The sequence below is a fragment of the Rhinolophus sinicus genome, linkage group LG10, assembly GCF_036562045.2.
Source record: "Rhinolophus sinicus isolate RSC01 linkage group LG10, ASM3656204v1, whole genome shotgun sequence".
NCBI classification, from domain to species: domain Eukaryota; kingdom Metazoa; phylum Chordata; class Mammalia; order Chiroptera; family Rhinolophidae; genus Rhinolophus; species Rhinolophus sinicus.
The window spans coordinates 5,977,968-6,004,267 of NC_133759.1; the positions used below are offsets into that span (position 1 = coordinate 5,977,968).

A 26,300-nucleotide genomic window follows, 5' to 3' on the forward strand; every position below is an offset into this window, starting at 1 on the left:
GGGGATAGGGAGGTCGCAGAGCATTGTGGGTGCATAGTTCACCTAGAGCGTCGTAGGCTTAAGGGTTGCAGGAGGAGACTACAATTCCCGAGGTGCTCTGCTCCCAACCGACCCGCGGTAATCTACGCGCGCAGCCCATTGGGAATAGTAGTTTCTGCCGCGTGGCTGTGGATCTGAACCAGAACGCCAGAAACTCGTCTTCCCGGCGATCCGTCTAGCAGGGCGGGGCTCTTCGACCGGTTTGACAGGGCGGGGCGCCTCGCGAAGATGGTGGCTAGCGCGGCGTGTTTCTCCCGTCGTCTGCCCAAGGCTCAGCTCAGCTCACCAGCCGGCGTCTCGCTGGTCTGGAGCCCCAGCCCGCCTGGTCCCTGACCCCGCGCCCCACTTGCGCCGGATACCCGGCATGCCCCGCGCCCGTAAGGACAGCGCGCCCCGCAAGGGTGGCCAGCGCCGCAGAGGAGGTAAGTGGGGCGCACCGGGCAACTGACGAGAACGGCAAGCGGGGGCCTTCCGTGGGTCTCCATCTGTGTTCCCGAGCGTCCTGGGCAGGAACTCCTGCCTGGAGCATTCTGGCGCCGCCTCCCGCAACCCCCTGGTGGCTGGCACGTGGCTCAGGAGAGAGCGGCCACGTGTGCGCCCAACTTGAGCGCGCTGTTCACTGGTCTGGAGCCTGCGTTCCCGACCCTAATCTGGTCGGCACCTCCTGGACTCGGTTTCCCCATTGCTCCTTCGCTCCAGTTGCCGGCTGTGGTGTACAAACCCGCAGCACAGAGCAGGAAGCCCACCCTCTCCCCAATCCCTGATCCTTTCCTGGACTGGGCTAGGAAGTTGGTGGGAGGCCTGGGGGAGAACTGAGGGAGGGGGCGCTAAGGAAGCTGCAGGATTCCGGCGTTTGCGGACCTGGCCCTAGAGGGTGAAGAGTGCCGTGGAACCTGAGGCAGTCTTGAGACGCTTATCGGCGTCGACCAGGAGAGTGGCCTGGTGCAGTAAACACATGTGTTTACTCTGCAGGGATGTGTGCTTCCTAGGTACAGCTCAGACCTCGCTACCGCACTGATGGGGCTTGGGTAGGGGTACAGCTCAAAGGGTAGCAACATTCCCGAAGGACGTTGGGGGGACAAGTTCACTGAGTGGTGTCAGCCCTAGACGTAGGGACCAAGAAAGCCTCAAGGTTGGAGCTTCTGAGCAAGTCTTGAGGAAGTGAACAAAAGAGCACCATGGAGAGGGAACAAGTTGTGTAAAGGCCTGGCACTTGGAGGGACCATGGCACAGTGGAGCAAAGGAGGGAAGTTTGGGCTGCTTTAGCTGGTAGGGTGGTGAGCAGAGGCCTGCGCAGGTGCTGGACTCTGCCCCACAGTCAGATGGAGTATGTAGTTCCTGAGAAGTAGAATCAGCCTGATGACCAGAACCCATCTGGGGCTCTGCTTTGGCAGCTGCCCTGGTCAAAATCAGCCACCGGCCCTAGGCAGAACCCACACACAGGAGAGTTCACTTCTACTTAGTCTGACATTGTCCTGTGTTCAGCCTATTTTCAGGGGCTCATCAGTTGGGCCACTTCACTTTCTGCACTTCCCAGAGGCAGGAGGAGGCTTTGCATCCATCCACCCAGGGCTGAAAGCCTGGGATGGACCAAGGGAAGCTCAGAAGATAGTATGCTCGAAGCCAGGGACACCCACCGACTTCCACTAGGAGTGGGGCTTGTGGTCCCTGGGCTGATGGGTGAACTTGTTGGTCCACAGAAGAGCCATAACTAGTCACTTGTTTAGTCATTGTCTTCATTTGCTCTACCTAAAAGATGTGCTTTGGCAGCTGTTTTGCAGAGAAATTGAGGCTTTTAAGGCTAGGTACTTGACCTGGTTATACACCTGTTGAGATGTGGAGCTGGGATTTGAATCCTGCATCTGTCTGACTCTATAATCTAAGTCCCTGACTCTTCTCCTGCCCATTTAGGGGCATAATCTAGGCTGGTGGCTGAGCTCCCCAGCATCTGCCTGGATGTGCCCCCATCCCAGGCAGATCCTGTGCAGTCCCTTCTGCCTCCACCGGGCTCTCAGTCTCCTCCTTGAAGCAGGCTCTGGTCTCAAGGAGGCTCTGTTCACCAAGCCTGCCAGGTTTTCCTAGGCTGGGCCTGGTGCCCAGTGCTCTCGCGCAGATGGACCACGTTCCCTTTCTTTGTCCTGCTTCCTGGCGCTGTTCCCTGCCTCCCACCTCAGCTTTGGTTTTCTCATCTCTGAGAGGGGCAGCATTCTGTCTCGTGGGGTCATGAGGCCGGTCATGTGGTTCCCTTAGCCATCACTCATCAATGGAGGCAGGCCAAGTGTCCCATTCTACCATCCCCAGGTGCCCAGAGCAGTATCCAAGCTGACTCAGGTTCCAGTGAGGATGAGGCAGCCAGTGAGGCCCGCAGCACCACCAGTGATTGCCCCAGCCTTCTTAGCACCATCGCAGAGGACAGCCTCGGTGAGAGCGGGTGGGAGTTTGGCAGGGACCCAGTGGGGGCTCCGTGGGCCAAGGCAAGAAGCAGGGTTGACCCACTGGCCTTGCAGGGGGGGATGCCGTGGATGAGCAGGGCCAGCAGGAGGACCTTGAGGAGAAGCTGAAGGAGTATGTGGACCGCCTCACAGATAAGAGGTACTCCTGACTTCCAGCCAGTCCCTGTACCATGGCCCTAATCAGCCCGTGCCACATGTGCCTCAGATAGGGCTGCGCAACAAGACCCCACTTCTTTATCCCCCAGTGCCAAGACCCGGCAAGGTGCTCTAGAGAGCTTGCGCCTGGCCCTGGCGTCCCGCCTACTCCCTGACTTCTTGCTGGAACGCCGCCTTACACTGGCCGATGCCTTGGAAAAGTGCCTTAAGAAAGGTCGGATCCGGGGCACGTGGGTGACACTGGCTAGGTGTTGACCCTTGTGCGGGGGCTGACTGTGAAGCATCTCTACAGGGAAGGGCGAGGAGCAGGCCCTGGCCGCTGCCGTGGTAGGCCTGCTCTGTGTGCAACTGGGCCCTGGACCCCAGGGCGAGGAGCTGTTCCACAGCCTGCAGCCCCTCCTGGTCTCCGTGCTCAGTGACAGCACAGCTAGTCCTGCTGCCCGGCTCCACGTGAGTGGTCCATGCTCTGTGGCACCCTTTCCTCACCCAATCCCTAAGCAGGGAGGTGGGTTCCACCTGCCCCCAGGCTCACCCTCTGACCATGGCCTGGCTTTACCATCCTCCCAACAGTGCGCTTCTGCCCTGGGCTTGGGCTGCTACGTGGCTGCCGCTGATGTCCAGGTAAGTGGCCTTTGGGCGCAGGTAGTAGAGCACCTACTACAGGTAGTAGAGGTCCTAGCTCTGCCCCCGAACCTCTACCCTGCCTCCCTGTGCCCCTAGGACCTGGTCGCTTGCCTCACCTGCTTGGAAAGTGTTTTTAGCCGGTCCTGTGGTGTGAGTGGTCCCACAGCCCCAGTGGCCCCTGCCAGCCTGCATGGCCTGTTCTGTGCCGTCCTACAGGCCTGGGCATTGCTACTCACCATCTGCCCCACCACTCATGTCAGCCACATCCTGGACAGGTAGGGATGACTGCCCACTGGGTATGGGAGGGGAAAGGTGAAGAGGCCCCCACCCCACACACATAGCTCAGCTTGCCCCCTCCCCAGGCAGCTGCCCCGGCTGCCCCAGCTCTTGTCCAGCGAAAGTGTGAACCTGAGGATCGCTGCCGGCGAGACCATCGCGCTGCTCTTTGAGCTCGCCCGGGACCTTGAGGTGTGAGAGGGGGCTGTTGATGCCACCTGCCTGTCCCAGGCTGGTGGTAGGGGATGCCACAGAAAACAGGGTAGCCTTAGGTCCTTGGAGAGTGGAAATAGCCCCTCCGCAGACTCAGGTGCCAAGGGCTATGTTGGGGACCCTGAGCAGGGGTGTCTGGCCTAGGCAAGGGTCAAGAAGATTCCAGGGGGCCAGGCAGAGAAGAAAGTGAGTTTGTCAGTGAAAGGAAGGATTTGGGCAACCCCATGTTGAGAGCCAGCCAAGCCCAAGCTTCTGCTGACACACCCTCCATCACTCCCGCTGCAGGAGGACTTTATTTACGAGGACATGGACGCCCTCTGCAGTGCCCTGCGCACTCTGGCCACTGACAGCAGCAAGTACCGTGCCAAATCTGACCGCCGGCGGCAGCGCTCTACTTTCCGTGCCGTGCTGCACTTTGTGGAGGTGTGTGTGAGAACGTGTGTGTCCCAGCGGGAGTGCGTCCTCTGGCACGGCCGCCAAGCCCGGTCCTGTGGGTGGGCCCCTCTCCCCTGCAGGGCGGCAACTGTGAAGAAGAGACAGTCCGCTTCGGCCTCGAGGTGCTCTACGTGGACAGCTGGGCTCGGCGTCGGATCTATGGCGCCTTCAAGGACGTGCTGGGGTCAGGCATGCACCACCACCTCCAGGTGGAGTGGCCGACAGGGAAGGTGCACCCCGCTTGTCTGCTGCGGACTGGCCTGAGCTAACTGCTCTCTTTGCCCCCAGAACAACGAGCTACTCCGTGACATCTTTGGCCTGGGCCCTGTGCTGGTGCTGGATGCTACTGCCTTGAAGGCCTGCAAGACCTCACGTTTTGAGAAGGTTTGAACCCTTGGGCACCTTTATTGTCCCTCTGTTCCCACTGCCTGGAGGCCTGCAGCTCTGCAGGGGCTGGAGGGAGGAGAAGCTCTGGGCCTCCCTCTCCGCAGCTCATCAGATCATTACTCTGCCCCCACTCCAGCACCTGTACAACGCCGCTGCCTTCAAAGCACGGACCAAAGCACGCAGCCGCATGCGGGACAAGCGGGCAGACATCCTGTGAGACAGGACCAGCCAAAGAGGAGACTATTCTTGCCTGTATTTTTGACGGAAGACAGTACAACAACTGGTCCATTCCAAAATTGTCGCTTTAATTTTTTCAATGACAAAACCAAAAAAAGACATGGGGATAGGTGGCTGGAGGCCAGGCCACTTGGGATCCTGGCCCTTTGCCTCTGCACTCAGCCCTACGGCCTCTTTTTGCCCTGTCTCAGGCCTGGCCAGGTGTGTGCCTGTCCCACAGCTATGGGCCAGGCAGTAGGAGGGTTGTTCTGTCCTTTTTCTCCTTTCTCAGGCCTTGCTCCTCTGGGATGAACCACTTCTTTGGGGGGGAGGGGTGGCATCTGGACAAATGCCACCACAGGTGGGTAGATGAGGCTATCTAAAATGGATTTATGTGCTGATTTTTAAAGATTAGAGATAAGTAAACTGAAAACTCAGCTTTCTATGGACCTGGCTTCTGGGTGTTTTCTGTCTGCCCTCCCTCCCATCCATCACCCCAGGCTTGGGCCCAGCTGGGTCTCCCCGTCTTCAGTTCCTCTTTACCCTCCGAGAGTCTCTCCCCAGATGGCCCTCCTCAGAGCCCATCCTGTCTTGAGAGCTGAGGCTGGATCCCCACTGGGAGGCCTGGCAGTTTGGGTGTCTGGGATGGGGCTGGCTATTTCTAGACTTCTAAATCTGCTGAGGGAGCCAGAGAATGCTGAGAGGCCCCAGGAGGAGCCAGGAGGCTGGCATCACTTCCTTTGACCTTGGGCCACCCAAAGCAGGGTCTTGGCACCTGAAGCTTTGATAAGGCCTGGCCTGAAGAAGCCAGGAGAGGTGGGCAGCTATGGGGCCAGATGAGGCTCCTATACAAAACCCTCACCAAGAAAGTAGTGTGGAGCAGCAGTGGGAGAGGAGAAACCTGCTAACAGCCACTTTATCCCCCCCACACACACCCCCAGACCCCAGGTCCAAGTAGCAGCTCAGCTGGGTGCTCGGGCCTCACTGGAGTTGAGCCTCCGCAACTGGCTGAGGCTGGCCAGCCGGAGTTTGAGTAGCATCTCCTCCTGCGTGCGTAGTGTGTGTGCCAGCATGCGTAGGGATTCACTCTGCAGCACTGCGGACAGGCAGGCAGGATAAGATGGGGGGTTATCAGACCCCATGCCACCCCATGATCCCCCTTCCACTCAGCCTAGCGCCAGGGGCCGAGAACCCCCACCCCACACTTCGCTGCCTCTGTCTCTGCAGTTGCTCCTCCCAACCGTACAGAAAGGCCTCCTGGTCCCACTTCCTTGCCCTCGGTTCCCACTGGCTTCTTGCGCCTCCGTACCGCTCAAGTAGACAGCCAGGATGGCAAGTGCCAGGCAGGTGAACACCAGCAGTGCGAGCAGCAGCAGGAAGCCCCCTCGGCTGTGCAAAGGGCTGCAGCCAGGCTGGGCGCACAGCGACGGCGGCAGGATGCCCAGCAGCTCATCCCACGGCTGAGCCTCCTCTGCTAGGTAGGGGTGCAGTGAGCCTACAGGGTGAATGGGGCATCAGGAGGTCAGTGGGTGCACCTGCTTTCCTCTTTTCCCAATCCATCCATCCCGTTCCTGTCCCCTTACCTCCGCTGTGTAGGTCGCTGATGGACTCCACTCGGTGCAGGCGCACCTCCTGCATGTGGTTGGGGGCCAGTGATGCCCTGTTCTTCGGGCTCAGCATTGGTGCCATGGTGTCTGTGGGGCACCGCGAGGCTGATTCAGCCAGTGGGTCACCCCCTCCCTTCTAGGTGGCTTCCAGAGGCAGTAGGGACTCGGGGAAGATGGGGACAGGACAAAGAGGCGGGGGACTCCTAATCTAAAACCAACTCAGGAATGGCCCTTGATTTTGGAGCCAGGACGAACCTGGAGCCCCATAGGTCTGTTTTCACCCACAGTAGCAGGTGGTGCACTTGACTTGGTCACGTTTGCTTTCTTCCAAGCACCTCAAGGACTTTTCAAGTATTCCTCTGCCTGCTCATTTCTAGAGGAGAGTTTTATCAGCCTTGGAGGAATAAACCTATAGTGCATGAAGTTCATTCCTGCCTCTTCTGTCAGTTTTCCCTGTAGACCCTGGAAATTAGCCAGCAGGCCAGACCCACAGCCTGCCATTCTCCTGGTCCCCAGCAGCAGCAGCAGCATGTGAGCCGGTGGTGCGTCTCCTTCCCGGCCTTAGCTCTGTGTTCTTTAACATACTCTGTGATTCTGCTGACTGCTCTGAACCCTGCTGTTTTCACTCAAAATCAAGACAGGAGACCCGCCTTTGTTATCAGACTTTCACAGGCCTCTGAGGTCTTCTTTCAGGCATCCCTCTGAGGCCGCCTGGGCATTTAGGTTGTTTCCAGTTCTCTTTGGAAATCAATAATTCCTAGAAAAGGATGTGCATCATTGAGTAAGACGATGTCTTTCAATTTCCTAACAGTTAACAAGGACAGATTCCAGAAGCAGAATTACTGGATCAAAAAGCAGGGACTTTTTTAAAGCTATCCTCAAATTGTCTGCCACAATGGCTACCCGCAGCCTCCGAAAGGATACAACACGGCCACCATTAAGCATCTCCATCGAAAAAAACATACATACATGTGCACACGTATTTGCTAAGCTGGGAACTGAGAAAGGCCTTTTTGACCCATTTGATTTGGTCTCTGCCTAGAGGGGGTGCTGATCAATATGTATGTGGCTTCCTAATTATCTGTTCAAAGCCTCTACACAGTCACTTTCCCTGTAATTTTTATTACTTATTTTTAGATCCATCAAACTGTTTATTATTTCTAAAAATTATGTTTTCTTCTGGTGGTTCTTTGACTTGATTTTTTTTTTTTAAATCTTGGCTCCTTAAGACCCCCAGATGTCCAGCTGGAAAATAGATCACAAAGTGGGGAGCATTGAAGGGACATCTTATAGGGGCAAGGGTGAGTAGATTTTCTGGGTCTATCGCTTTCTGAACAATAACTCAACCTTCATGATTTGCCTGAAAATGACCCCTGATGCACTCAAAAGTAAGTAAAACAACAGATGCTGCCAGTTATGTCTGGGTGGTGCATTGAGGGTCATATTAAATTCCCACTTTGTACTTGGCTGTGCTCGTCCCACACTTTCTAAATTAAACTCAGATTCTGTTTGTTACCAGGGAAAACACACAGTAAATGTCATTGTTAAGACCCCAAAAGGAGGTAACACCCCCTACACACCCAGGGTTTCCCCCCTTCCCATCCAATATAAAATATTGAAAATGTGATGGGGGAGTTTACCAGCTAGGCCAGGCTGAAACTGGAGCAGCTGGTCCTGCACCCTGGCCAGCATCTGGATCTGGAGCTTCTTGGGTCCCTGCTCTGACCCCTCTGAGCCTCCATGCTTCTTCTTATGTGGTGGAACAGTTAGGTGAGTGGCCACCAAAGTCTTTACTTGCAGTTATTCTGGCCAACAAAGGGATCCCAACGTTTAGCCAGTTGGGGACACTTAGGCCCAAGTTGGAGGAAGTCAGAAGCCTATCCCCTCCCAGAAGCCATGCGCCCAAATGCTTCCTGGAACCACTGCTCATCCACAATCCCAGCTTCCTCTCTGAAGAGCTGAACCTGCCAGGCAGCTGCCCCACCCACACCCACTTAGGCACAGCCTTTAGTTCACCCTCTCCCAACTGGGTAGCTACCTCAACCCCTCTTGCTGTCCCTAGCAGGGGAAACAGGCAGAACCTGAGATGAGAAGGGGTTCCAGGCATGGGAAGCCTTCCTCCATGCACAGGGGCAGGTCCCATTACTTGAGCCGGGACATTGTGACTGATGACTAGTTAAGGAAGCGGGGTCAGTGGAGCAGGGGGTAGGTTTCTCCGTGGTCATAATTTTGGGGCCTTGCCCTCCTTCAGTCACCTCCTACCTTCTTGGGTCTCCTCAGGCATGATGGGGGTGGGCAGTCACGGAGCCCGATGTCAGCACCCAGTAGCAGGACGATGGAGGCAGCAGTGGCTCCTCTGTGAGCCTGGGGAAGGCCTGGCCACCTCCCAGCCTGAGCCTAAAATAGGCCTGAGCTCAGCCCACTGGGCTATATTTAGAGGGGACAGCTCTCAGCCATGGAAAGGGGCAGAGTGACCCACATGGGCCAGTGTGGACTATTGACCTAGTGCAAGTGCACACCTCTACTAGTGCATGTGCCCAAGGGCTTTCCTGGGGAACCCCACCACTCCCATATATACATGGGCCTGTGTCTTCATCCAGACAAGCCACGTCAGTGGCACCTCCAGCAATAACCCACGTGGCAGTCAAGACATGCAAGGGGGCCCTGTGCATCTCCACTCCTCTACCCTCCAAAACCCCTACCCACAGCTGGGTCATCCAAGCAAATGTGGGACAAGCACCCACTGTTTGACCTGTTAGCATCAGGGATTGAGGGTGACGGACAACCTGAGCCCAGTGCCACCAGGGTTCAGAGAGCCCTAAAAGGGGGCAGATACCCCACATATGCTTGTACCCTGCTGGTCAGTGGGTGGACCTAGGCTGGAGGATGACAACTTCTATTATTAAGCCTACAACCTTGTATAAAGGATTGCCCCTTCTCTAACCTCAGTTTTCTCATCTGTAAATCAGAATAACAATGGTTCCTCCCTGGCATAGTATGCGTGAAAATGGAAATACAACCACATGTCTGAAGCACTTGGCACAATGCAGTTTTGATCTTCCCTCCTCTCCACAAGGGCACACAGGTCACAGAAGTCGTGTAAGGATGCATGGACCACTTACCCTTGAATGGAGGAAGTGGGCCAACTTAGGCCCACCCTGTTGTTAGACCGGTGTCCCTCCTTCCCAAATAGGACAAAGTGAAAGAGTGGGTCTCTGATTTTTATAACACCCCAAATCCATTACTCCGGTGTATTATACTGGCCTACTTGATGTTCCTCAAACACAGCAAGCTAGTGCCCACCTCAGGAACTTTGCACTGGCTCTTCCCTCTGGAAATGCTCTGCTCCCAGATATTCCCATGGCTGGCTCCTTGTTATTTAGCTCAAATGTCATCCCCTCAGTGAGGCCTTCTGCTCACATTCTTTTCCATATCACCCAATTTTATTCATAGCACTTAGTCCAGAAATTATATTATTCAGAATTTACTGTGCATGTCAGTATCCCCACAGGCCCTACAGAATCTACTCAGTCACATGGTAACCACCTTTAATCCTCACCACAGCATCTTTAGAAGAAACTGAGGTCCTGAAACTGCTAGGAAGGTAACCAAGGCCACACAGCAAGACCTAGGACCAGTGGTTGTCTGCTGGGGCCATTCCAGCTTCAGCTGATAATGAGTTTATTGCATTAGTACAGTGGGCCTGCCCCACCCCACCCCACCAGCCCAGCCTGTTCACAGCTTTCTGCTCATTGCCCAAGGAGGCGGTCCTTCTCCCAGGGTGGGCACTCCTGGCACCTCTCCAGTCCAGGTCGTTGCTCTGGAGCCCTGATTCTTTGCCTTCTCCTGACCAGCCAGACCCTGTGCCTGGCCTGAGCTGCCCCTCCCCGGGCTACATTCAAGGGTTATCCACTGTTAATAAATAAGCTGGCGCGTCTGCCCCACTGCCAGAGCCTGTCCGACGGTGTCTCGGTTGGCCGGGGGCCGCTGTGTGCCCGACCCCTAGCTGTCTTTTCCCAGGGTCTGTCCGCCCCTCTCCCGCCAGTCGTCTCATCTCCCCAGCCCCGGCGTGGGGACTGCCGAGTCACCAGTGCGCTGCGCTGCGTGGCCCCCGCTCAGCGCGCGGCTCGGGGGCGTGCGTCCGCCGGTTGCGACCCTTTCTCTGCGACTCAGGAAGCGGTGGGCGCGGCGCGGGCTGCGGTCGACACATTCGCAGGGAGCTTGCGCCACCGCCACCGGGCTCCACCAGCTGTAGGAAGTCCCGGTACCAGAGCTTGGGGCCCGGTGGCGCTACGGGCGCAGCCTCCTCGGTCCGGGCCAGCCTTTCGGCCTGCGCAGCACTCAGTACGTGCAGCACCAGGCGACGCAGCGGCTGCGAAAAGCCCTGCTCCACTGCTGTACACAGGTACGCGCCTGAGTCCCCGCGTCGCAGGCCGCGCAACAGCAGCCCCCGCGTAGTGCGCTCCATGCGCTCCTCCGCCGGCACCTGTAGGCCCCGCCAGAGTGAGGCGCGGTAAGGTCGGGAACACCGCTCCCGGGCGCCACCGTGAGCCAGTAGAGGCAAGGGTCAGCGACGGCGCGCGTGTGTGTGTGTGTGTGTGTGTGTGTGTGTGTGTGTGTGTGTGTGTGTTTGGTGGTGGTGGTGGTGGTGGTGGTGGTGGTGGTGGTGGTGGTGGTGGTGGTGGTGGTGGTGGTGGTGGTGGTGGTGGTGGTGGTGTGTGGTCTAGTTAGCCGGAACAGGCCTCACCAGGATGTGGAGTGCAGGTGAAATAGGAAGAAAGGGATCAGGGTTGATGGAGCCGCACTAGGTGGGGCTAGACCTCATCTAGATGTGGGGAGAAGGCCAGGGCCTCATTAGTCAGGGCGGAGCCTCTACTGGATGTAAAGAGCCCGACAAGGGCATGGTTGGGAGGTTCCCCACCACCACCACAACCACCACCACCACCACCACCAGGCTCACCGGGATGCCGGCTGTCTCCCCTGCGCGATGGAAGGTCCACTCCACATGCGCCTGCAGCGAGCGAGGCTCACACTCCAGGAAGGCGCTGCCGCCCTCCACACCTAACACTTTCCGCTCCAGCAATGCGGGATGTGACGAGTCTGGGGGCAAAGGGAATGAATGTCAGATACAGGCCAGGCAGGGCGGGGTGGGGCGTCTTCAAGGACTAAGAGATGGGGGCAGCTGGGCACTCACCCCCAGAGCACAGCGTTCTGGGGTCGCCGTTCTTTATGTCTTGCCTCCGGAACCGCCTGCGGGGAACATTGGAGCTTCCCTGAGCCCCTCTTCTTTTAGCCAGGGACTCCCTCCCAGCGGCCCGCCACAACCCTGCCCACCTCTTGCCACTGGGCTGGAAGCGTGTGCACGCGGCCCCGTCCCAGGCGCAGTAGGGGTCACGCGCCAGGCAACATTCAGCGCAGGCGCGGCCGTGGGCAGCGCAGCGGTGCAACGGGATCTGGGCCACTGCGCTCCGTGAGGCTACGTACAGCTGGTGCTAGGGGGCACGAGGGGCTCCGGGGTGACCGAAGGCGGCCCTGTGCCCACCTCCCATCGGTCAGGGATCCCTTCCCCACTTGACAGATGGGAACACTGAGGTCTCAGGTCACACAGTCTAGTGAAGGCAGAGCCTATACTCAAACCCCAGGCTTCAAACTACCAAGGGAAGCATGGAGGTAGCGGCGCCTGGGCACCCTCGTGTCCATGGCACCCCTAAAACTTCTGATCACTTACCCTCTTGGAAGAGATTTGCATGCTGGTGACAGCGGCAGAGTCCTGAGAGAGAAGGGGCACTGGGATCAGGGCTGAGTGGAGTGGAGGAAGCCCAGGTGACAGGAAGGGGAGGGAGGATTAGGTCTCACCTCAAACACCTGCAGCTCCTCTAGGAGCAGCCCCTCAGCATTAGGCTGGCTGCCCTTGGGGACCGAGATCACCTTCAGCACGGTGCCAGCATCTGCAGGGATGAGGAGGGGTGAGTGACTCCTTGTGTTCCCTGACAGCTAAGGCCAGGGGTCTCTTCATCTCGGAGGCCTCTACCCTCAACATGGTTGGGTCGGTGGAGAATGTGGGTTGGAAAAATCAATCAGAGCAGCATCCAGAAGGAGATGGGGGCACAGCCCCAGCAAGGGCCTGGAGAGAGGACTGAACATGGGGCGCTTCCATTAACAAGCCAAAGAGCCTAGACTGGGTCTGGTGGGTGGTTCTGGCAGGACCCTGACCTGTGCCAATGAAGAGGACGTCGTAGTGTCCGTCAGCTGCTGCTACGCGGTCTGCAGCAATCTGGGTGAAGGTGTACCCGGCACCCACTTGTAGGAAGAGAGGGCGCCCCCCCACGGGCAGGACTGAATTGTACATGAGGGGGTGGTTCCGGGCAAACTGGATGACATCATCAGGAAAATCCTTGGTGGAACTGAAGGTGCCAAAGGTCTTGCTGGGACACTGGGGGATAGGAAGGAGGCACGACAGGGATGTGGGGATGAGCGCCTGGTGGGCAGCCATCCGCAAAGCTCCGGGAACCTGGAGTGTATCTATATGTGGGTGGGTGTATTGGACAGAGACCCAGCCTTGCCCTTGGGAGTCTGAGGAGGACATGTGGCCTTCCCCTGGGGTCCTGTCGGATGAAGGTGACGTTTCTTCCACCCATAGCAAAAAGAAGAAGCCATATTTATCAAAAAGACCCCAGGCCAAGTTCTCTATCCCTGAGGCTTTCAGTGGGTTGTGATGGGGGTCCCTGGGCTACGTACCATGCCAGGCCGGGGGTAAGGGACACGACCCTGGTAGGATACCCACTGGTGCATGGGCCCCTCCTTGTGTGCAAAGGGTCCAAGGAAGGCCCGGCGCACATCATTCATGCTGTACACGCACACTGCGGAACCCTGGAAGATGCCACTGCAGGCGAAGATGTGAGCGGAGTGAAGGGCCCAGCAGAGCCCAGCCGGCCCCACCCGGCTACCTCCCAACCCTCACCTGGAAGTGGAGAAGATAGCATAGAGCAGTGGGGTCCAGCGGTCTCTGGAGGACAGCAGGAACACATCCTCTGCAGGGAAAGGACCTAGTTGGGGGAGAGCCCACAGCCCCACAGGCCAGCCAGGCTCCAGGATCTGTGCCCCTGCACTCTCTCCCCCAACTCCACTCTCCACTCCTTGCACTCACGGAGCTGGTCGAAGTGTGTGTCACCCGCCACACCTGGCACGGAGCACACCAGCCGCGCCTTTAGGAAAGTGGTCCACTTGTTGACCAGGCTGCGCTGCCCACCCACGTCATTCTGTGGGGTCAATAGGAGGAGATGAGGGCAAGTCCTCTAAGGACAAAGGGGCAGGGCGGGAGTCAACAGATGCGGGCCAAGGTCTCCTCACCCGGCAGATCTGGCCAACACGGGACACTGACAGGCGTCCCAGTGCCGGTGCAGCCTCCACTGCCAACTCACGGAAGAAGAAGTAGATCTTGTCATCATCTGGGTTCTCACTCTCAGGAATCCAAAAGACCTTGACGAACTTGGGCTCTGGCCACAGCAGGGGGCGTGGTGTCAGCGAGGTCCTGGCCTCCTCCCCACCCCCACTCCACAGGAGACCCAGGTGCTGCCTCCTCTAACTCTCACAACAGTCCCACAGGCAGCAGCCGACTACCCAACCTCTAGGATCAAGTTCAGATGGCGGTCCACGTGAACAGACTCCAAAGGTTCAGGGCCTGCGAGTCAGGAAGCAGCCACGAGAGGGCAGCAGAGACCATGGCTACTTGGGCACGCAGGAGGAGGGAGCTTCTGCCAGGTACAACCCTCTTACCTTGCCCCTGATAGTTCCCCAGGCCTGTGGGCCAAGAAAGGAGGGAGACGGGGTACCTGGTTTTACCTTCACTCAAGAGTCTTCCTCTCTAGCAGGAAGCAGATGCCCCCACTCCTGTTTCAAGAACTCTATTGGGTGCCATTACTCTCAGAATAAATACCCTGGCCCCTGACAGTCCAGGCCCCTTATCATTACTCCCTTCATGAATCTGTTCCTTGGTTTGTTCCTGCCCCAGGGCCTTTGCACTAGTTTTTCTCTCTGCCTGGAATGCTCTTCCCTCAATCCTGCTGTGCTTTGGGAATTAGCTCACATCTCTCCTCAGCAGAATGGATTCTTTTCCCCAAACTTCCTACCACTACCACCTTTCCCCCTCCTCTCTATTCTCTCATTGGTCTCATGGCCATTGAAATTGATCTTATATTTGTTAGGAGGCCTGTGAACTCAAAGAGGGCATGTCTCATCTGCCCTACTACCCCAGTGCCTAGCACAAGGCCTGCCACATGGTAGCACTTGGTGAAACCCGGCTGCACCCATTGTTCACTTCTTTTATGGACCTCACTCAGCCCTGCCCTGTGGAGGATGAGGGCCTTCTCCCACCAGCCCCACCAGCCTTTCACCGTTGAGCCAGCGGGAATCATGTGGTTCTGTTCGGAGACTCGGACGCGGGCCCAGGCTGCGGAAGATGGTGAAGTCCCGGCCCATGAGGTCTGCAGCCACCCCCGAGTATAGCTCTTCCCCTGCAGACAGGGCAAGGGCTGCTTAGCCAAGGCTGAAGGTTCTGAGGGAAGGGGTTGTGGAGCTCTGGGGGCTCTTGGGGAGTCAGTGAGCCTATGGAGGATCCCTGGGGCTCTAGGGAGGGTCTTGGGACTTGGTGAAGTTCTAGAGTCCCTTAGGGGTTCCAGGAGTTCTGTCGGGGTCCCAGCCTTTGGACTTACCCACCAGCACGGAGGCTGCTTGATGCCTGGGGTCATAAGGACTCTTGCCCTTGCCATCCTCTAGCTTTTGAAGGTCCAGCCGGAGCACGGGCTCCTGGGAGGTGGGGGAAGTTGTTATAGCCAGGCCCTTCTTCACTCTCCCGACCTCCCTTTCTGCCTGAATCTGGCCTTACCTCCAGCCGGTGGCCCACCTCCACAAATGCACAGGTTGGGTGGAAGGCCCCTGTGCCACAGGCCAGCAAGTGGGTGCGGTTGTAGGCATGCAGCATCTTCACGAAGTTCATGCACTCAGTCTAGTGGGCAGGCAGGGTCAGGGACAATGAGGCAGGAGTAGGGAGGCAGCCTTAAGAGGCCCCAGCTCACCAGTGGCACCCCTACCCCTTTCTTTCTTCTGCTTCAGCCCTGGCAAGTACCAACATGGGCTATAGGGACCTGGGTGCTACTGGTGACCAGCCCAGCCCACCTTCCCCAGAATGGATACATGGGGAAACAGAGGCCTGCATTGCCCCCTATGACTCACAGGCCCCCAAGAAGAATCACATGAACACCCCCTGACTCACTACCTCCAGACTTCAACCACCTCAACCTCCCTGCCCCCATCCCAGGCAGAACAGGCAGGCCTCTGTTTTAGCACTGCCCTGTCTATACAGTGAGGGGATGACCCTCCCCACTCCTACCCCAGCAGCCAACACTCACACCAATGTCCTTTCCTGCCCAGTTGCACTCCTCTCGCCATTCCACAGGGGCCGGCCAGGCCAGCTATGGGAGGTTGGGGGAGGGGGGAACACAGGTCAGCGACTTCAGATGGTCTCTATGTTGAGGATGTCCACTCGGGACCCATCCCCCTAGATATCTCCAGGCAGTCTGGAGTGGGGTCCCGGGGCTCTTTCCCTGGGTATCGCTGAGGCTGGGGATCCTTGGCACCTTCTTGGCCCGCTTGCTGATGTTGTCCAGGCTGAGGGAGGCCACGTGGTTCTCAGCACCCACAAACAGGCGTCCACGCTCCTCATCCACTAGCAAAGCTTCGTAACAGCAGGTCTTTGCCAGCCTGAAGGTCCGGAGACCATGGCGTGCCTGGAGCTCTACAAGGTGGGCACACCACTGAGGATTTGCTACTGGAAGCTTCCCCCAGGCCCTGCCTGTTGTCTCATTCACATGCCAAGGTACATGTGACCTGACCCACACACGTGAATTTACATGCATGTGAGTTTACACATGAAGGCAGGCCCACCCATGTGTGAAGCTTCAAGGGTGGGCAGTGCAACCACCACCCCCCACCCCCAGGGGAAGGAAGGTTGAGCTCCTTGGGCGTGCTTGGACAAGAAATGTCTCCAGGCGGGCACACTGGGAGGCCAGGGTTCTGGGGGAGGCCAGGAATGTAAGGCAAGCTGGAAACCCACCCCCCAAGTCAGGTTGAGGGTTCTCTGCCACCAGCCTAAGCTCAGTGTGATGCCACTGCCAGTGACCACGCTTCTATGTAGGGGGTGTGGGAAGGGGGCTCTAACGGCCCCCACTCCTCAACTTCCCTGGGAGTAAGGGATGGGACAGAGGCAGGATCTGTTGCCATGGGGACAGAAGTGGTCTTTCTGGGACAGCACGGGGAGAATGTGGGCAAAGAGGGTGGAGACTGAGGCCAAGACAGGGTTAACTGAAGATGGCCTGAGAGTGTTCGCAATCCAAACTGGGTCAGGTGGTACACACATGTGTAGCAGCAAATACAATGCCCCCTACCCACATTAGGCCCCTTTCCTGCCCACCCTGAGCTGGGCTTTCCTGCATACCAGGTGCGCCTACCTTGGAAGGAGAGCCGAAGGCGTGGGGGGCTGGGGGAGGCACCCCCCAGCACTGCTGTCCAGAGCAGGACCAGGCCTGGGATCATGGCGGCAGCCTCCGCCTGCCCCATCCCGGCTCAGGGCGCTCAGGGTTCAGCAGGCGTGTGAGGAGACTTGAGCCGCCCTGGACTCTGCCCCGGGATCTGGAAAAGGAGTAGCAGCAAGGACAGGGCGAGGGCGGGAGGCTAGGGGGGAGTCCCCAGGGATCAGATTACACCCCTAGGGGAAAGAGGCTAGGGGGTGGCATTCCACTTCCGAACCCTCCCCTCCCTTGGAGGGTGCCCCGCCTGGCCACAATCACAGACACACCCACGCTGGGCACACCCGCAGGGTCACCCCGGTACTGGCAGGCACTAGTCCCACCACCACCACGTCACCCTCCCCAGTAACCCGCCCTCCCGTATACACACTCAGACATTAATTCACACATTCTGTGCTCTTACTTCATGCCAGCCTGGAACTTGGGCTGGGGGCACTGGGGGACACAGACAAGGTCCCCATGCAGGAGGGGGCAGAGTGCCAACAACGAGTCAGATGGGTGTGTTTTAGAGAACGGCAAGTGCAAAGAGCAAAACAAGCCAGTCATGGGAGTGAAAGCAACAGGAGGGAGTCAGCCCTCTAGAGATGGCTATGTAGCCACAGGCCCACAGAGGAAGAGAGGTGTGGGCGCCTGTGAGGGTGAACGTTGCTGAGGGTCCCTTTGTATATGTGTATTGCACGTGTGTGTGTAGTGTGTATGCACGCACAGGTGTACATATCTATGTGAGGCCACGTGGCATGTGCGTGTGGGCATACATGGCATTGCATGTATGTCCATGCAGTGTATGTCTGTGTGATGTGCACTGGGTACCGATGTGTGTCACAATGTCTGCACGTGCAGATGTGTGTGCACGGCTGAGTGTATGCATGTCTCTGTACATGCAGGGGAGCAAAAACAACTGCGGTCTCAGTCAATCACTGCCTTCAACCCATTTCCCAGAGGGAAAAGAGCTGCCCAGGACCCAGGCTGAAGCCCCAGCTCTGACTTGGGGCTCCTGCCACTCAGATCCAACAGCCCCAGCTCAAGCTGGCCTCTCTCTCTCCTCATCCTAGAGGGTGCAAGGGGCTGGTCACACATAGAAATTCGGTGAGCTCAGACTTCAGACCCAAGAGAAATCAAGTGGGGAGAGCCAAGGGCCTGAGGAAGCCTCTCCCCCAGCTGGAGGAGCTGCCCTTCCCCCTCCCTGAGCCCTTAGGGTTTCCCCATCTTTGAGCCCCTCCATCTCTCTGAGCCAGAGCCCTTCCCTGCACCTCAGATGAGGCCAGGCTCTGGCTGCGATGCCCATCTCCTTTCCAGAGGCTGGCCGGACAGGTGCTGGGCACAGGAGCGCTGGTGTGGGACAAGGTTGTGGAGTGCAATAAAGCAAGGGGCACAGCTGCCGAGGCATGTTTCAGACCACTCATGCCCCTGCCCAGCTCTGTAGCTCCTGGCCCCCTCCCATGCTGGGACTCCCACCTCCCTCCTTCCCTCCACTGACCCTTGCCGTTGCCTCTGCCTCTTCTGGGCCTGTGAAGTCTGTGATGCCACAACACACCTGGCTGCCTTCCCACACTCTTCCAAGCACTCCTCTGGCAGCAGCGCCTCCCCCACCCTAGCTCCTTCTCACCCTGGAGAAGGGGAGAAGCCTAGGGGCTTCAGGGCACCCTCTGACGGCTCCTTTAAGGAGCAGCCCCCGCCCCCACCAAGCCAGCCACCGCCCCACACACGCCGTCAAGTTTACGGGGTGGGGCAGGCAGATCGAGTGACTGGGCTGGCAGCCGGGATGGCTGGCGATGGTGGCCCAGCTGGAGTGGAGTGGGCACAAGGGAGGGGTGAGTAGGGGCGACCCCTCCCGTCAGTCCTCAGGGCAGTAGGGCCCAAGCAGCGGTCCTGGAAGTGGCGCTACCAGTCAAGGCAAAGGAGGAAGAAGCAATAGACTCCTACCAGCTCCAGGGACAGGAGGGCCAGAGAGGGGCAGGCAGAGCAGTAGTCAGCAGATCCCGGAAGCCCAGTAAGTCTTATGTGCACTGCAGGGTGTGGGCCCATCCAGACACCCAGTCCTGAATGGAGGTGAGGGGCATGCTGTGCCAGCTCTGTGACTCCAGTCTTTCTTCTAGGTTGAAGGTGGGAGGAACTGCCCCACCAAACACAGAACAAGGTACCCAAGGGGGCCTCTGTCACAGCAAGGACAGGGCTCCTGCACCTCAGCGCCTCAGTTGGGAAGGGTCTGGGGACTTGGCTTAAAGCTGATTCTGATGGACACACACTGTACTGCCGGGGGTACTTCTTTGGAAAGGCTGAATGTTGACAATGGCCGAGTGGGGACCTCAGGTCCACCGGGGTGAACATGCCAGGGCTGGAGGATGGGCTTCCACTTTTCAATCCTCCCAAAGGGCATCCTCCTGCAACGTCCCCAAGGCCGGTCAGCAGCTCCTCAGGGGTCAGCAAGGGAAGCTGTGCGGCCACTTCAGATGCACATAGTTCTGCTGCCCATTTCCTGCCAAGTCCCCGGCAGTAGGCAGTAGAAGTGTCTGTGCCCAGCCAGGGTGGGGCCATGCATGCCTTTATCCTGAGCCTCAGGGCTTAGTGTGCCTGGCCTGGCTGGCTGGCTGGCTGGCAGGGAAGTGTAGGGGTCACTGGGAGGACTAGGGGCCTTCAGGAAGGGGAGTAGAGGGACGCACCCCTCCCTGAGCTCCTGGGCTTCCGGGATGTGGCCTGTCCTTCCTCCCAGGCTCTCTTGCCTTGGACCTGGGCAGCCTCCCCTGGCCCCATGCAAGCAAACAAAATTCTTTGGCTGTTTATAATTTTCCACCCAAGTAGCCAAGATCAGCAAGTGCCTTTGAGATCCCCACCCACCCCTGCTGTGCCCCCTACCTGCCCCCACTGCTTTTAGTTCTTCAGGCCCAGGGTCCCAGCCTGTTTCATTCTACCCACCCCCACCCACCCTAGTCCTGTGACCATACTGAGAAATGGGACTAGGACTCCCCCACCATCTTCCCAACACCCTGGGACTCAACCCCCAGCCAAGGCAACTGGGCTGTCCCTAGGCCACCTGAGCCCTTTGCATTGCCTTCCACTAGATGTGTCCCCTCCCTGGAGCAGGAAGGGGGATCCCCAGGAGTAGCAGCTTAAGTTGTCCCTCTCCCACAAGGGGTCCTTTCTGCTCCTCAGGCCCAGGTCCAAGTGTATGCCAGGCCCTGAGTAGGGACCTCATGGACACAGCACTCATGGAGAAGGGTCATTGGCTGTGGGTCACACTGGGCTCTGGAAGTCCCCAGGGATTCTGGAAATAAGCAGCCAGGGCCTGTGTCTCCACAGAATGGGACAAACCAGGGGAGGCATTTGGGGTCCCTACTCCTTCCTGCACCCCTGCCCTAGGGCCATCCCAGGCTCCTGGGCCTCCACCCTCTGCCAGGGCATCTGTGGGTAAAGGCCTGCCTGCTTCTTGTCCTGCTGCTGTTGTCAGGGGCACAGCCTGCCAAGGCCTCAGTTTTTCCTCCTGGAAATAACTGGATTGTTGTGCCAAGTGCCAGCACCGGCCTACCTCTCACCAGCTGGGCCTGCCCCCTGCACCCTGCCTGGACTATAGATCACTCATCTGAGGAAGGCGGCAGCCCAGCCTCCCAGTGCCCAGCCTGGGCTGGGTCACCTTGGCTCCCAACTCACACCTGCTTTAGCCATCAAGGCTGGTGGCTCCAGCTTTCCCGTTCTGGCCACGTGGGTACAAGGACAAGCTCCCGGCTAGCTTAGCCATGGGGGGGGGGGGCAGGGGCAGGGGAAAGTGGGCCTGGAGAGAACCTAAGCGAGACCTACTTCCCTGACACTCTACCACCCACCCCAGGGGGTCTCCTGGGAAAGGGTCTGTCGAGGCACTTCCCCACCCACCCCCAGCCTGGCCTCCACGCTCCCAGGGGACCCCTGGCCCACCTTTTTGGAAAGATCAGCTCTTCCCTTCCTTGCCCGTTCCCCTTCCCTTCTGAGGGCCATTTCAGAGCTGAGGTGGAGGGGCTGAAGGAGGGGCCACCAGGAACCCTGGGCCTCTGGCTGTGGCCCTGCCCCCACCCACTCCACCCCAGCCCTCCGCCTCCTGCACATTCCTCCCCGGCTGAGGTCAACCCCTCTGGGATGGGGCAGCCTTCCCCCCCCCTCCACCAGCCACATCACAGCTCTTCACTCCTGTTTTCTTCATTGCCCAGCAGAGGGGAGGGGAGGGGTCTGGAGGTGGGGCCTCCCTCTCCCCTCCTCCTTCATAGCCTGGGGGAGGGGTGAGGGCGGTGCCAGGAATGCTGCAAAAGTGGACTCCAGTAACCCACTATACTCATTAACATACATTAACACAATGCTGCATTCCCAGGTGTGCAGTTGTGGGGGGAGCTCCCCATACTCTGGCATGTGAGGGGTGCCCAGGGATTATCCCCCTAGTAGTCTGGGGAGAGGCGGGGCTGAATCCTGACCTCTTCACTCCTCAGCTGTGTGTCCCTAGGGGGAGACAGAACCTCTCAGATGGCTCTGCACACTGTCCTGCGGTGGTGTGGATGGGGGACTGGGCAGGTTTGGCACACTGGTGGATGGGGGTGCGCACAGGTGTGCACTCTCGTTTCCACCTCTGCACTGTACATCCTGTGGCATACAGGCCGGGGAGCCTCGAGGGAGACCATTCCCTGTCGTGTCTCCTAGAGAGGCCCTTCTCAGGCTTGGCTCCTCTCCTGTCCCCTTCCCTCCCCCGCACTTCCTTCAACCCCCCACTCTCCACCCCAGCACAGTGACTTCCCTGAGCCTCCACCTGAACCTCCTTCCCTCCCCAGCACCTGGGGACTCCTCGGTCTTCTTACTGCACAAGTCTCCAACCCCTCTAGCAGGCACAAGCCCACACCCCTCCTCCAGAGATCCCCTAGCTCAGGGAGGTCTTTCTGTGTGTGGAAGGCAGGACAAGGCCCCGCCTCCTCCCCCTGCAGACTGATGCCTGACCCCTTTATCCTACCCCAAGCTGTGTCCCTGGGGTCTTTCTGCCACCTCCTCCTCTCGAGGCCTCCCTTCTACAGGCACCCCCAGCCCCTGACTCAGAGAGCTGGGGGCGGGGTCCCAGGTCTGAGCCTGGCTTTCACACCACTCCTGCCTAACAGCCCTGGCCAGCCTGCCAGTGCTCCAGCCACCCCACTGCCTGAGGCAGCAGCTTTCTTGGCCAGGACTTTGCTTGCCCTCCAGCTGTTAGGCCCGCCCCTCTGCCACCTGCTGGACTCCTCACCATTCACTATCCATCTCTTTGTGAAGCCCCGATGCCTGTAACACCAGGTTCAGGCCTCTGCAGGACTCTGGGTTCCTCAGCAGCTGTCAGCGATCATCACTGGGGACCCAAGGACCCAGGAGAGGACAGGCACAGAGAGGCAGGAGATAGAGTGCCTGCAGGAAGCCCTTCCACCTATCTGGGCCTAGGTAGTGATGGGGGACTGAGGGAGAAAGGAGAGCTCAGGCCCCTCTTTGACCCTGCACCAGCCCCTCAAGCCTTGACTTCTTTCCCACCCCCCTTTTTCCGCCTCCCCCCCCCCACTCCGGTTCAAGCCGTTGTTTCTCAGTCTAGTTGTGTAGGACACAGCTCCTTGGCCCATGCTGGTATTGTGAGCCTTGCGCTCCCCTCTCGGCTGAGGCAGACTGTCGCCAGTCGTCGGTTGGCCGCTCACAGCAGCTCACGGCCACTCACGATGGCTGCCGGCCGCACATGGCAGCACACGGTAGCCCACTTGTGGGGACAGAGTCCCAGAGAGCAGTTTCCAGGCTCTCAGCCTCACGTAGAAAGGTGCTGACTTGGGTAGTAGATGGCTGTCAGCTGTGACTGGTTGGCCATCAGCTGTAACTAGTTAGCTAATTAGCCGCTGATGTAACTGCCACGGCTGCGCTGGTTGGTTGGCAGGTAGAAAAGTGGATGGCAGATTGCGCGTCGTGTGGCTACTACTTCCTGTGTGTGTCTCGCCCAACCACCAGTGAGACTGGGGTGCAGGAAGATCCCTTGTTGGCGTACTGGCGGATGTTTGCTCCCTGTGTCTCCAACCCAGCCGCCAGCGAGAATATAGTGGTATGACTCCCCTACCTATGGCTCTGTTGGTGTTCCGTTTTGGCCTCACCATATCCTGCATTCTTATGTGGGGAGCAGGACTAGAGACCCCACATGATACCCTGCATGATACCACGGCAGCTCACAGCAGCTCATGCCAACCTCTGGCGGCTCATGGCAGCCCAGCTCCAGGGAGAGCTGTTGTTCACAATCTTAGCTGTAGAGGGTGCAGCTCATTGGCCCATGTGGGAATTGAACTGGCAGCCTTTGGCGTTAGGAGCATGGAGCTCCAACTGCCTGAGGCCCAAGCCTGGGCTTGGTCTACCCACAATGAGGTCATAAAACAGAGTCAGTGTCTTTCCATTGATGTCAAACTGATTTTTCTTTTATCCAAGATTACCTGTGGGACTGTATCTCATGCAAGGGGAAGAACCAAGGCAGGAAGAAAGGGATCCGTGGCCTTGACCTCTGTCCCCTGGGACACTGGTGTCCATCACTGTGATTAACTGAGTGGCTGGTAGGCATGGATGCACTTGCGGTCACACAGCTGTACACATACCCTAGCTGGCTTGAGGCCCTCTTTGCGTGTGTATTGGGCGTTGGCTTGTCCAAGGGGGTTTGGGAGAATGCACAGCCCCAGGGCCGGGATGAAGGACCCTGGGATCTCTTTTAGGGCAATAGACACAGGATGGGGGTCAACTGTTTGGGAGTGGGCCTGGACCCACTCAGCCAAGAGGAGCTGCCGTTCTGTGCCTGCCCTCTCCCTGACTCCAAGGGCAACTTGGACCCGGCTGGCCATGCCACAGGCTGGGTGGCTGCAGTCAGGGCTTGGATCCTCCAGCCTTGGTGGCTTGGCACACTGGGCTTGGGGGCAGTAATTCTGAGGGGCTCTGAGGGGAGTAGGTTTTCATGACATCAGGAGGAACCATTGGGGCTGCCCTGGAACATGGTGAGAGGGCTTCCTCCAGGCCTTGACAGCCCTGCAGTCTAGAAGCCTCAGTTCTAATGGGGCCCCCTTCCCATTCTGGAGCTGGCATCTGGGCCTCCACCGGTCTGCTGGGGGAGTCTGGGCCAGGGGAGCTGGGGAGTGGCTGTCAGCCTGGCTCCTCCCCACAGGGTGTCCCTACACCCTCCCCTCTTCAGGCGTCTCTACTCAGAGCTTGTCTTTCTCTCTTCCCAGCTGTCTCCCCACTCCCAAATGGGTTAAAAATTCCAAGGCTGCCACCACATCAATAGCCTGAGCAACTATTTGGAGTGGGGTGGGCCCTCTGAGAGATGGGTCAGCCATAGCATAGTCCCCACTGGCTGGGGACAGCCCACCTCTCACAGGCTCACAGGCTTGGCCTGGGAGCAGGACCCTGGGTCTCTTGCCTGGCTCTGCCAGCCTAAGAGACCTGGCCCCCATAGCTGCAGTTGCCCATTGGTGGGGCCAGAAAGATGGACCTCCTTAGGCTGGGAGAGCTCAGGGGGACATAGAGGCAGGGAGCATTGACTCTCTATCTCCGCTCACCCAGCTGCTCCCAGGGATGAGGGATGGCTGAGTTCCAGCCCTGGACAGCTCCAGGTAGTGGGGAATCCTCAAGAGTCAACCTCATGGAGTCCCTCCTGTTGGGGTGCAGGACACCTGGGATGCCCCCCTGCCTTCCATCCCCCATGGCTGGGAATTTCCCAAAGCCAAAGACAAGGAGGAATTGAGAGGCCGCCCCCGCCAGTGCTGGGACAATGGAGCCTTATGCCCTCGAAATCAGAGCTGGGGTAGGAAGGCCAAGGGCAGGTGGGGGCCTAGTTGTCTGCACCCAGGGAAGCCCTGCTTGCCAGGACCCCACCCAGAACTACCGCCAAGCCGGGTGCGAGGGGATCCTGGCTAGAATCCTGCATGGCCCACCCAGGAGGAAGACACTGGGTGCATCAGGCAGACAGTGCCAGTCCCTCAATGGTCCCTCTGTGTAGGGTTCCCCCTCAGGAGGGAAGGAAGGAACCATCTCCAGTGCCAGCTTCCTGCTGGGCCGGCATCACTGCTGGGGGGCGTCGGTACCCACCCGCATATCTGGGGCTCAGCGGGGTCCAGGCCTGACTGCTGAAAGAAGGCAGGGATCCTGTTCTCCTTGTCCAACGGCCCTCAGCCCTCCAGGCAGGGGTAGCAGGAAAGACCCGGGGAACTGGGGCGGGGACGGGGACTAGGGGGCGTAGATCTCCTTCCGATGGGGCGGCTACAGCCTCTCATCTCCTGCCAGCACTCTGGGCCCCGAGGCCTCTCCGGCGACTGGCAGGTGTGCGGAGGCGGGGTCCCGGGTCTCCGGCCCCACCCTCCCAACACCCCGCCTTCGCGGCGCCGACCCCGGCCCAGGCTGCTTTGTCCGGCGGTGGGCGCTGAGCCCCCGCGGCCCCACAAAGCTCCCTTTGTGCTCCGCGCCCTCCGCGGGACCCGATGACGTCAGCCTCCGTGACCACCCGGGCGGGACAGAGCGCGCGGGCTGCGGCGCCCTCTGGTGGCCGAAGGCGGTGGAGCTGTCCTCTAAACTCAGCCCGGTTGGGGCCGCCCTCCATCGAGGCCTGCCGAGGCTCAGGCCGCTGCTGTCCCGCCGTCTGCGGGAGAAAGTCAGGCGATTGCCTGGCTCACCTTACAGGAACCCCTTGCCGGTTCCTTATCCAGCAACATTCATGCACTTCCCATAGCCTCCGCATTGAGCCCTAGTCCCAATGAAGCCCAAAGCCTGCAGTCCTCCAGGCCCCCACCCTTGACTACTATCACACTTAAATGTAGCTACCTGCCTGTCCCTTCCCCGAGCGTCAGGTTTGGAGGGGGATATCTGGGGTAGAGGCCCCTAGAGTCTCCAACTTTCTGTTTAGTCAAGCCCAAGGGGCCTCAGTTCTGGGCAACCTGTCAGATCCAGAGAGGGGAGGGGGTGTCTAGGAAGCTGTAGCTCATCAGGCTGTGACTGCAGCAAATGGCTCTGGGTCTGATTCTGAGTCAGAATCAGTTTCTTCTCACACTAGGCTCAATGGGCATCTCTCTTGCTCCTGTGTGGGAGTCCCTTAGAACAGCTCCTTAAGAAATCTGGCCTGTTGCTCCAGCAAGGCTTGAAAGCTGCTCCAGCTCAAGGACAGGATGTGCTGGGAAAGAGGAGACATACAGGTCCCAGCAGGTATCCCAGTGGGAAATCTCAAGTGCTGAGCACCCAGGGCCCTGCCAGTGAGGGTTCAGGTCCAAATCACCATCATCTTGGCACATCTCAGCCTGGGCCTCTGCCTCTGGGACAGAAGAATGCCAAGCAGTTCTTGG

The 26,300-nt window shown here is 58.6% G+C and overlaps 3 protein-coding genes across 9 annotated transcripts; 1 reads left to right on the forward strand and 2 right to left on the reverse strand.

The window, feature by feature from the left end:
• The first annotated feature begins 218 nt into the window (after positions 1-218).
• On the forward strand, positions 219-5,248 carry IFRD2 (interferon related developmental regulator 2). Of its 3 annotated transcripts, none has more exons than XM_019723782.2 (12): positions 250-461; positions 2,341-2,460; positions 2,547-2,631; positions 2,738-2,862; positions 2,941-3,098; positions 3,219-3,269; positions 3,369-3,547; positions 3,635-3,740; positions 4,047-4,184; positions 4,277-4,405; positions 4,485-4,580; positions 4,720-5,248. In XM_019723782.2, exons 1-12 carry the CDS (start codon positions 404-406, stop codon positions 4,798-4,800), a joined length of 1,326 nt encoding a protein of 441 aa, XP_019579341.2. In that variant the 5' UTR covers positions 250-403; the 3' UTR covers positions 4,801-5,248. The 3 variants fall into 3 exon arrangements, with proteins under 3 accessions (XP_019579343.2, XP_019579341.2, XP_019579342.2); XM_019723783.2 differs by having other exon boundaries at positions 260-461; positions 3,489-3,547; XM_019723784.2 differs by lacking the exon at positions 3,635-3,740 and having other exon boundaries at positions 219-461.
• LSMEM2 (leucine rich single-pass membrane protein 2) lies at positions 4,868-8,808 on the reverse strand. Of its 2 annotated transcripts, XM_019723794.2 has the most exons (5): positions 8,669-8,785; positions 8,047-8,211; positions 6,383-6,493; positions 6,109-6,294; positions 5,617-5,895 (listed from the first exon to the last, which is right to left on the reverse strand). In XM_019723794.2, exons 2-5 carry the CDS (start codon positions 8,096-8,098, stop codon positions 5,762-5,764), a joined length of 483 nt encoding a protein of 160 aa, XP_019579353.1. In that variant the 5' UTR covers positions 8,099-8,211; positions 8,669-8,785; the 3' UTR covers positions 5,617-5,761. The 2 variants fall into 2 exon arrangements, with proteins under 2 accessions (XP_019579354.1, XP_019579353.1); XM_019723795.2 differs by lacking the exon at positions 8,047-8,211 and having other exon boundaries at positions 4,868-5,895; positions 8,669-8,808.
• A 1,066-nt stretch (positions 8,809-9,874) lies between these two features.
• Positions 9,875-21,022, reverse strand: SEMA3B (semaphorin 3B). 4 transcript variants are annotated; one of them, XM_074312286.1, is made up of 19 exons: positions 20,896-21,011; positions 18,913-19,102; positions 16,912-17,092; positions 16,042-16,199; positions 15,814-15,876; positions 15,291-15,410; positions 15,118-15,211; positions 14,800-14,919; positions 13,757-13,902; positions 13,554-13,665; positions 13,368-13,437; positions 13,145-13,289; positions 12,620-12,839; positions 12,263-12,354; positions 12,135-12,176; positions 11,741-11,898; positions 11,601-11,656; positions 11,367-11,506; positions 9,875-10,892 (listed from the first exon to the last, which is right to left on the reverse strand). In XM_074312286.1, the coding sequence occupies exons 3-19, from the start codon at positions 17,018-17,020 to the stop codon at positions 10,491-10,493; spliced, it is 2,247 nt and encodes a 748-aa protein (XP_074168387.1). In that variant the 5' UTR covers positions 17,021-17,092; positions 18,913-19,102; positions 20,896-21,011; the 3' UTR covers positions 9,875-10,490. The 4 variants fall into 4 exon arrangements, with proteins under 4 accessions (XP_074168387.1, XP_074168386.1, XP_019579333.2 ...); XM_074312285.1 differs by having other exon boundaries at positions 18,913-19,028; positions 20,896-21,003; XM_019723774.2 differs by lacking the exon at positions 18,913-19,102 and having other exon boundaries at positions 20,896-21,022.
• Positions 21,023-26,300: the final 5,278 nt, after the last annotated feature.

Coding starts and splice junctions, on each gene's coding strand:
- LSMEM2 (XM_019723794.2), bottom strand. CDS start 8,098: ATGCTGGCCAGGGTGCAGGACCAGCTGCTCCAGTTTCAGCCTGGCCTA. Junction 6,494..8,046: donor GTTTCAGCCTGGCCTAGCTG/GTAAACTCCCCC, acceptor GGTGCCCCACAG/ACACCATGGCACCAATGCTG. Junction 6,295..6,382: donor CAGCGACCTACACAGCGGAG/GTAAGGGGACAG, acceptor TTCACCCTGTAG/GCTCACTGCACCCCTACCTA.
- IFRD2 (XM_019723782.2), top strand. CDS start 404: ATGCCCCGCGCCCGTAAGGACAGCGCGCCCCGCAAGGGTGGCCAGCGC. Junction 2,863..2,940: donor GGAAAAGTGCCTTAAGAAAG/GTCGGATCCGGG, acceptor GCATCTCTACAG/GGAAGGGCGAGGAGCAGGCC. Junction 4,406..4,484: donor GCATGCACCACCACCTCCAG/GTGGAGTGGCCG, acceptor CTTTGCCCCCAG/AACAACGAGCTACTCCGTGA.
- SEMA3B (XM_019723774.2), bottom strand. CDS start 17,020: ATGGGGCAGGCGGAGGCTGCCGCCATGATCCCAGGCCTGGTCCTGCTC. Junction 11,657..11,740: donor TTCCAGCCCAGTGGCAAGAG/GTGGGCAGGGTT, acceptor TGTTCCCCGCAG/GCGGTTCCGGAGGCAAGACA. Junction 10,893..11,366: donor GGGAGACAGCCGGCATCCCG/GTGAGCCTGGTG, acceptor CGGGGCCTACAG/GTGCCGGCGGAGGAGCGCAT.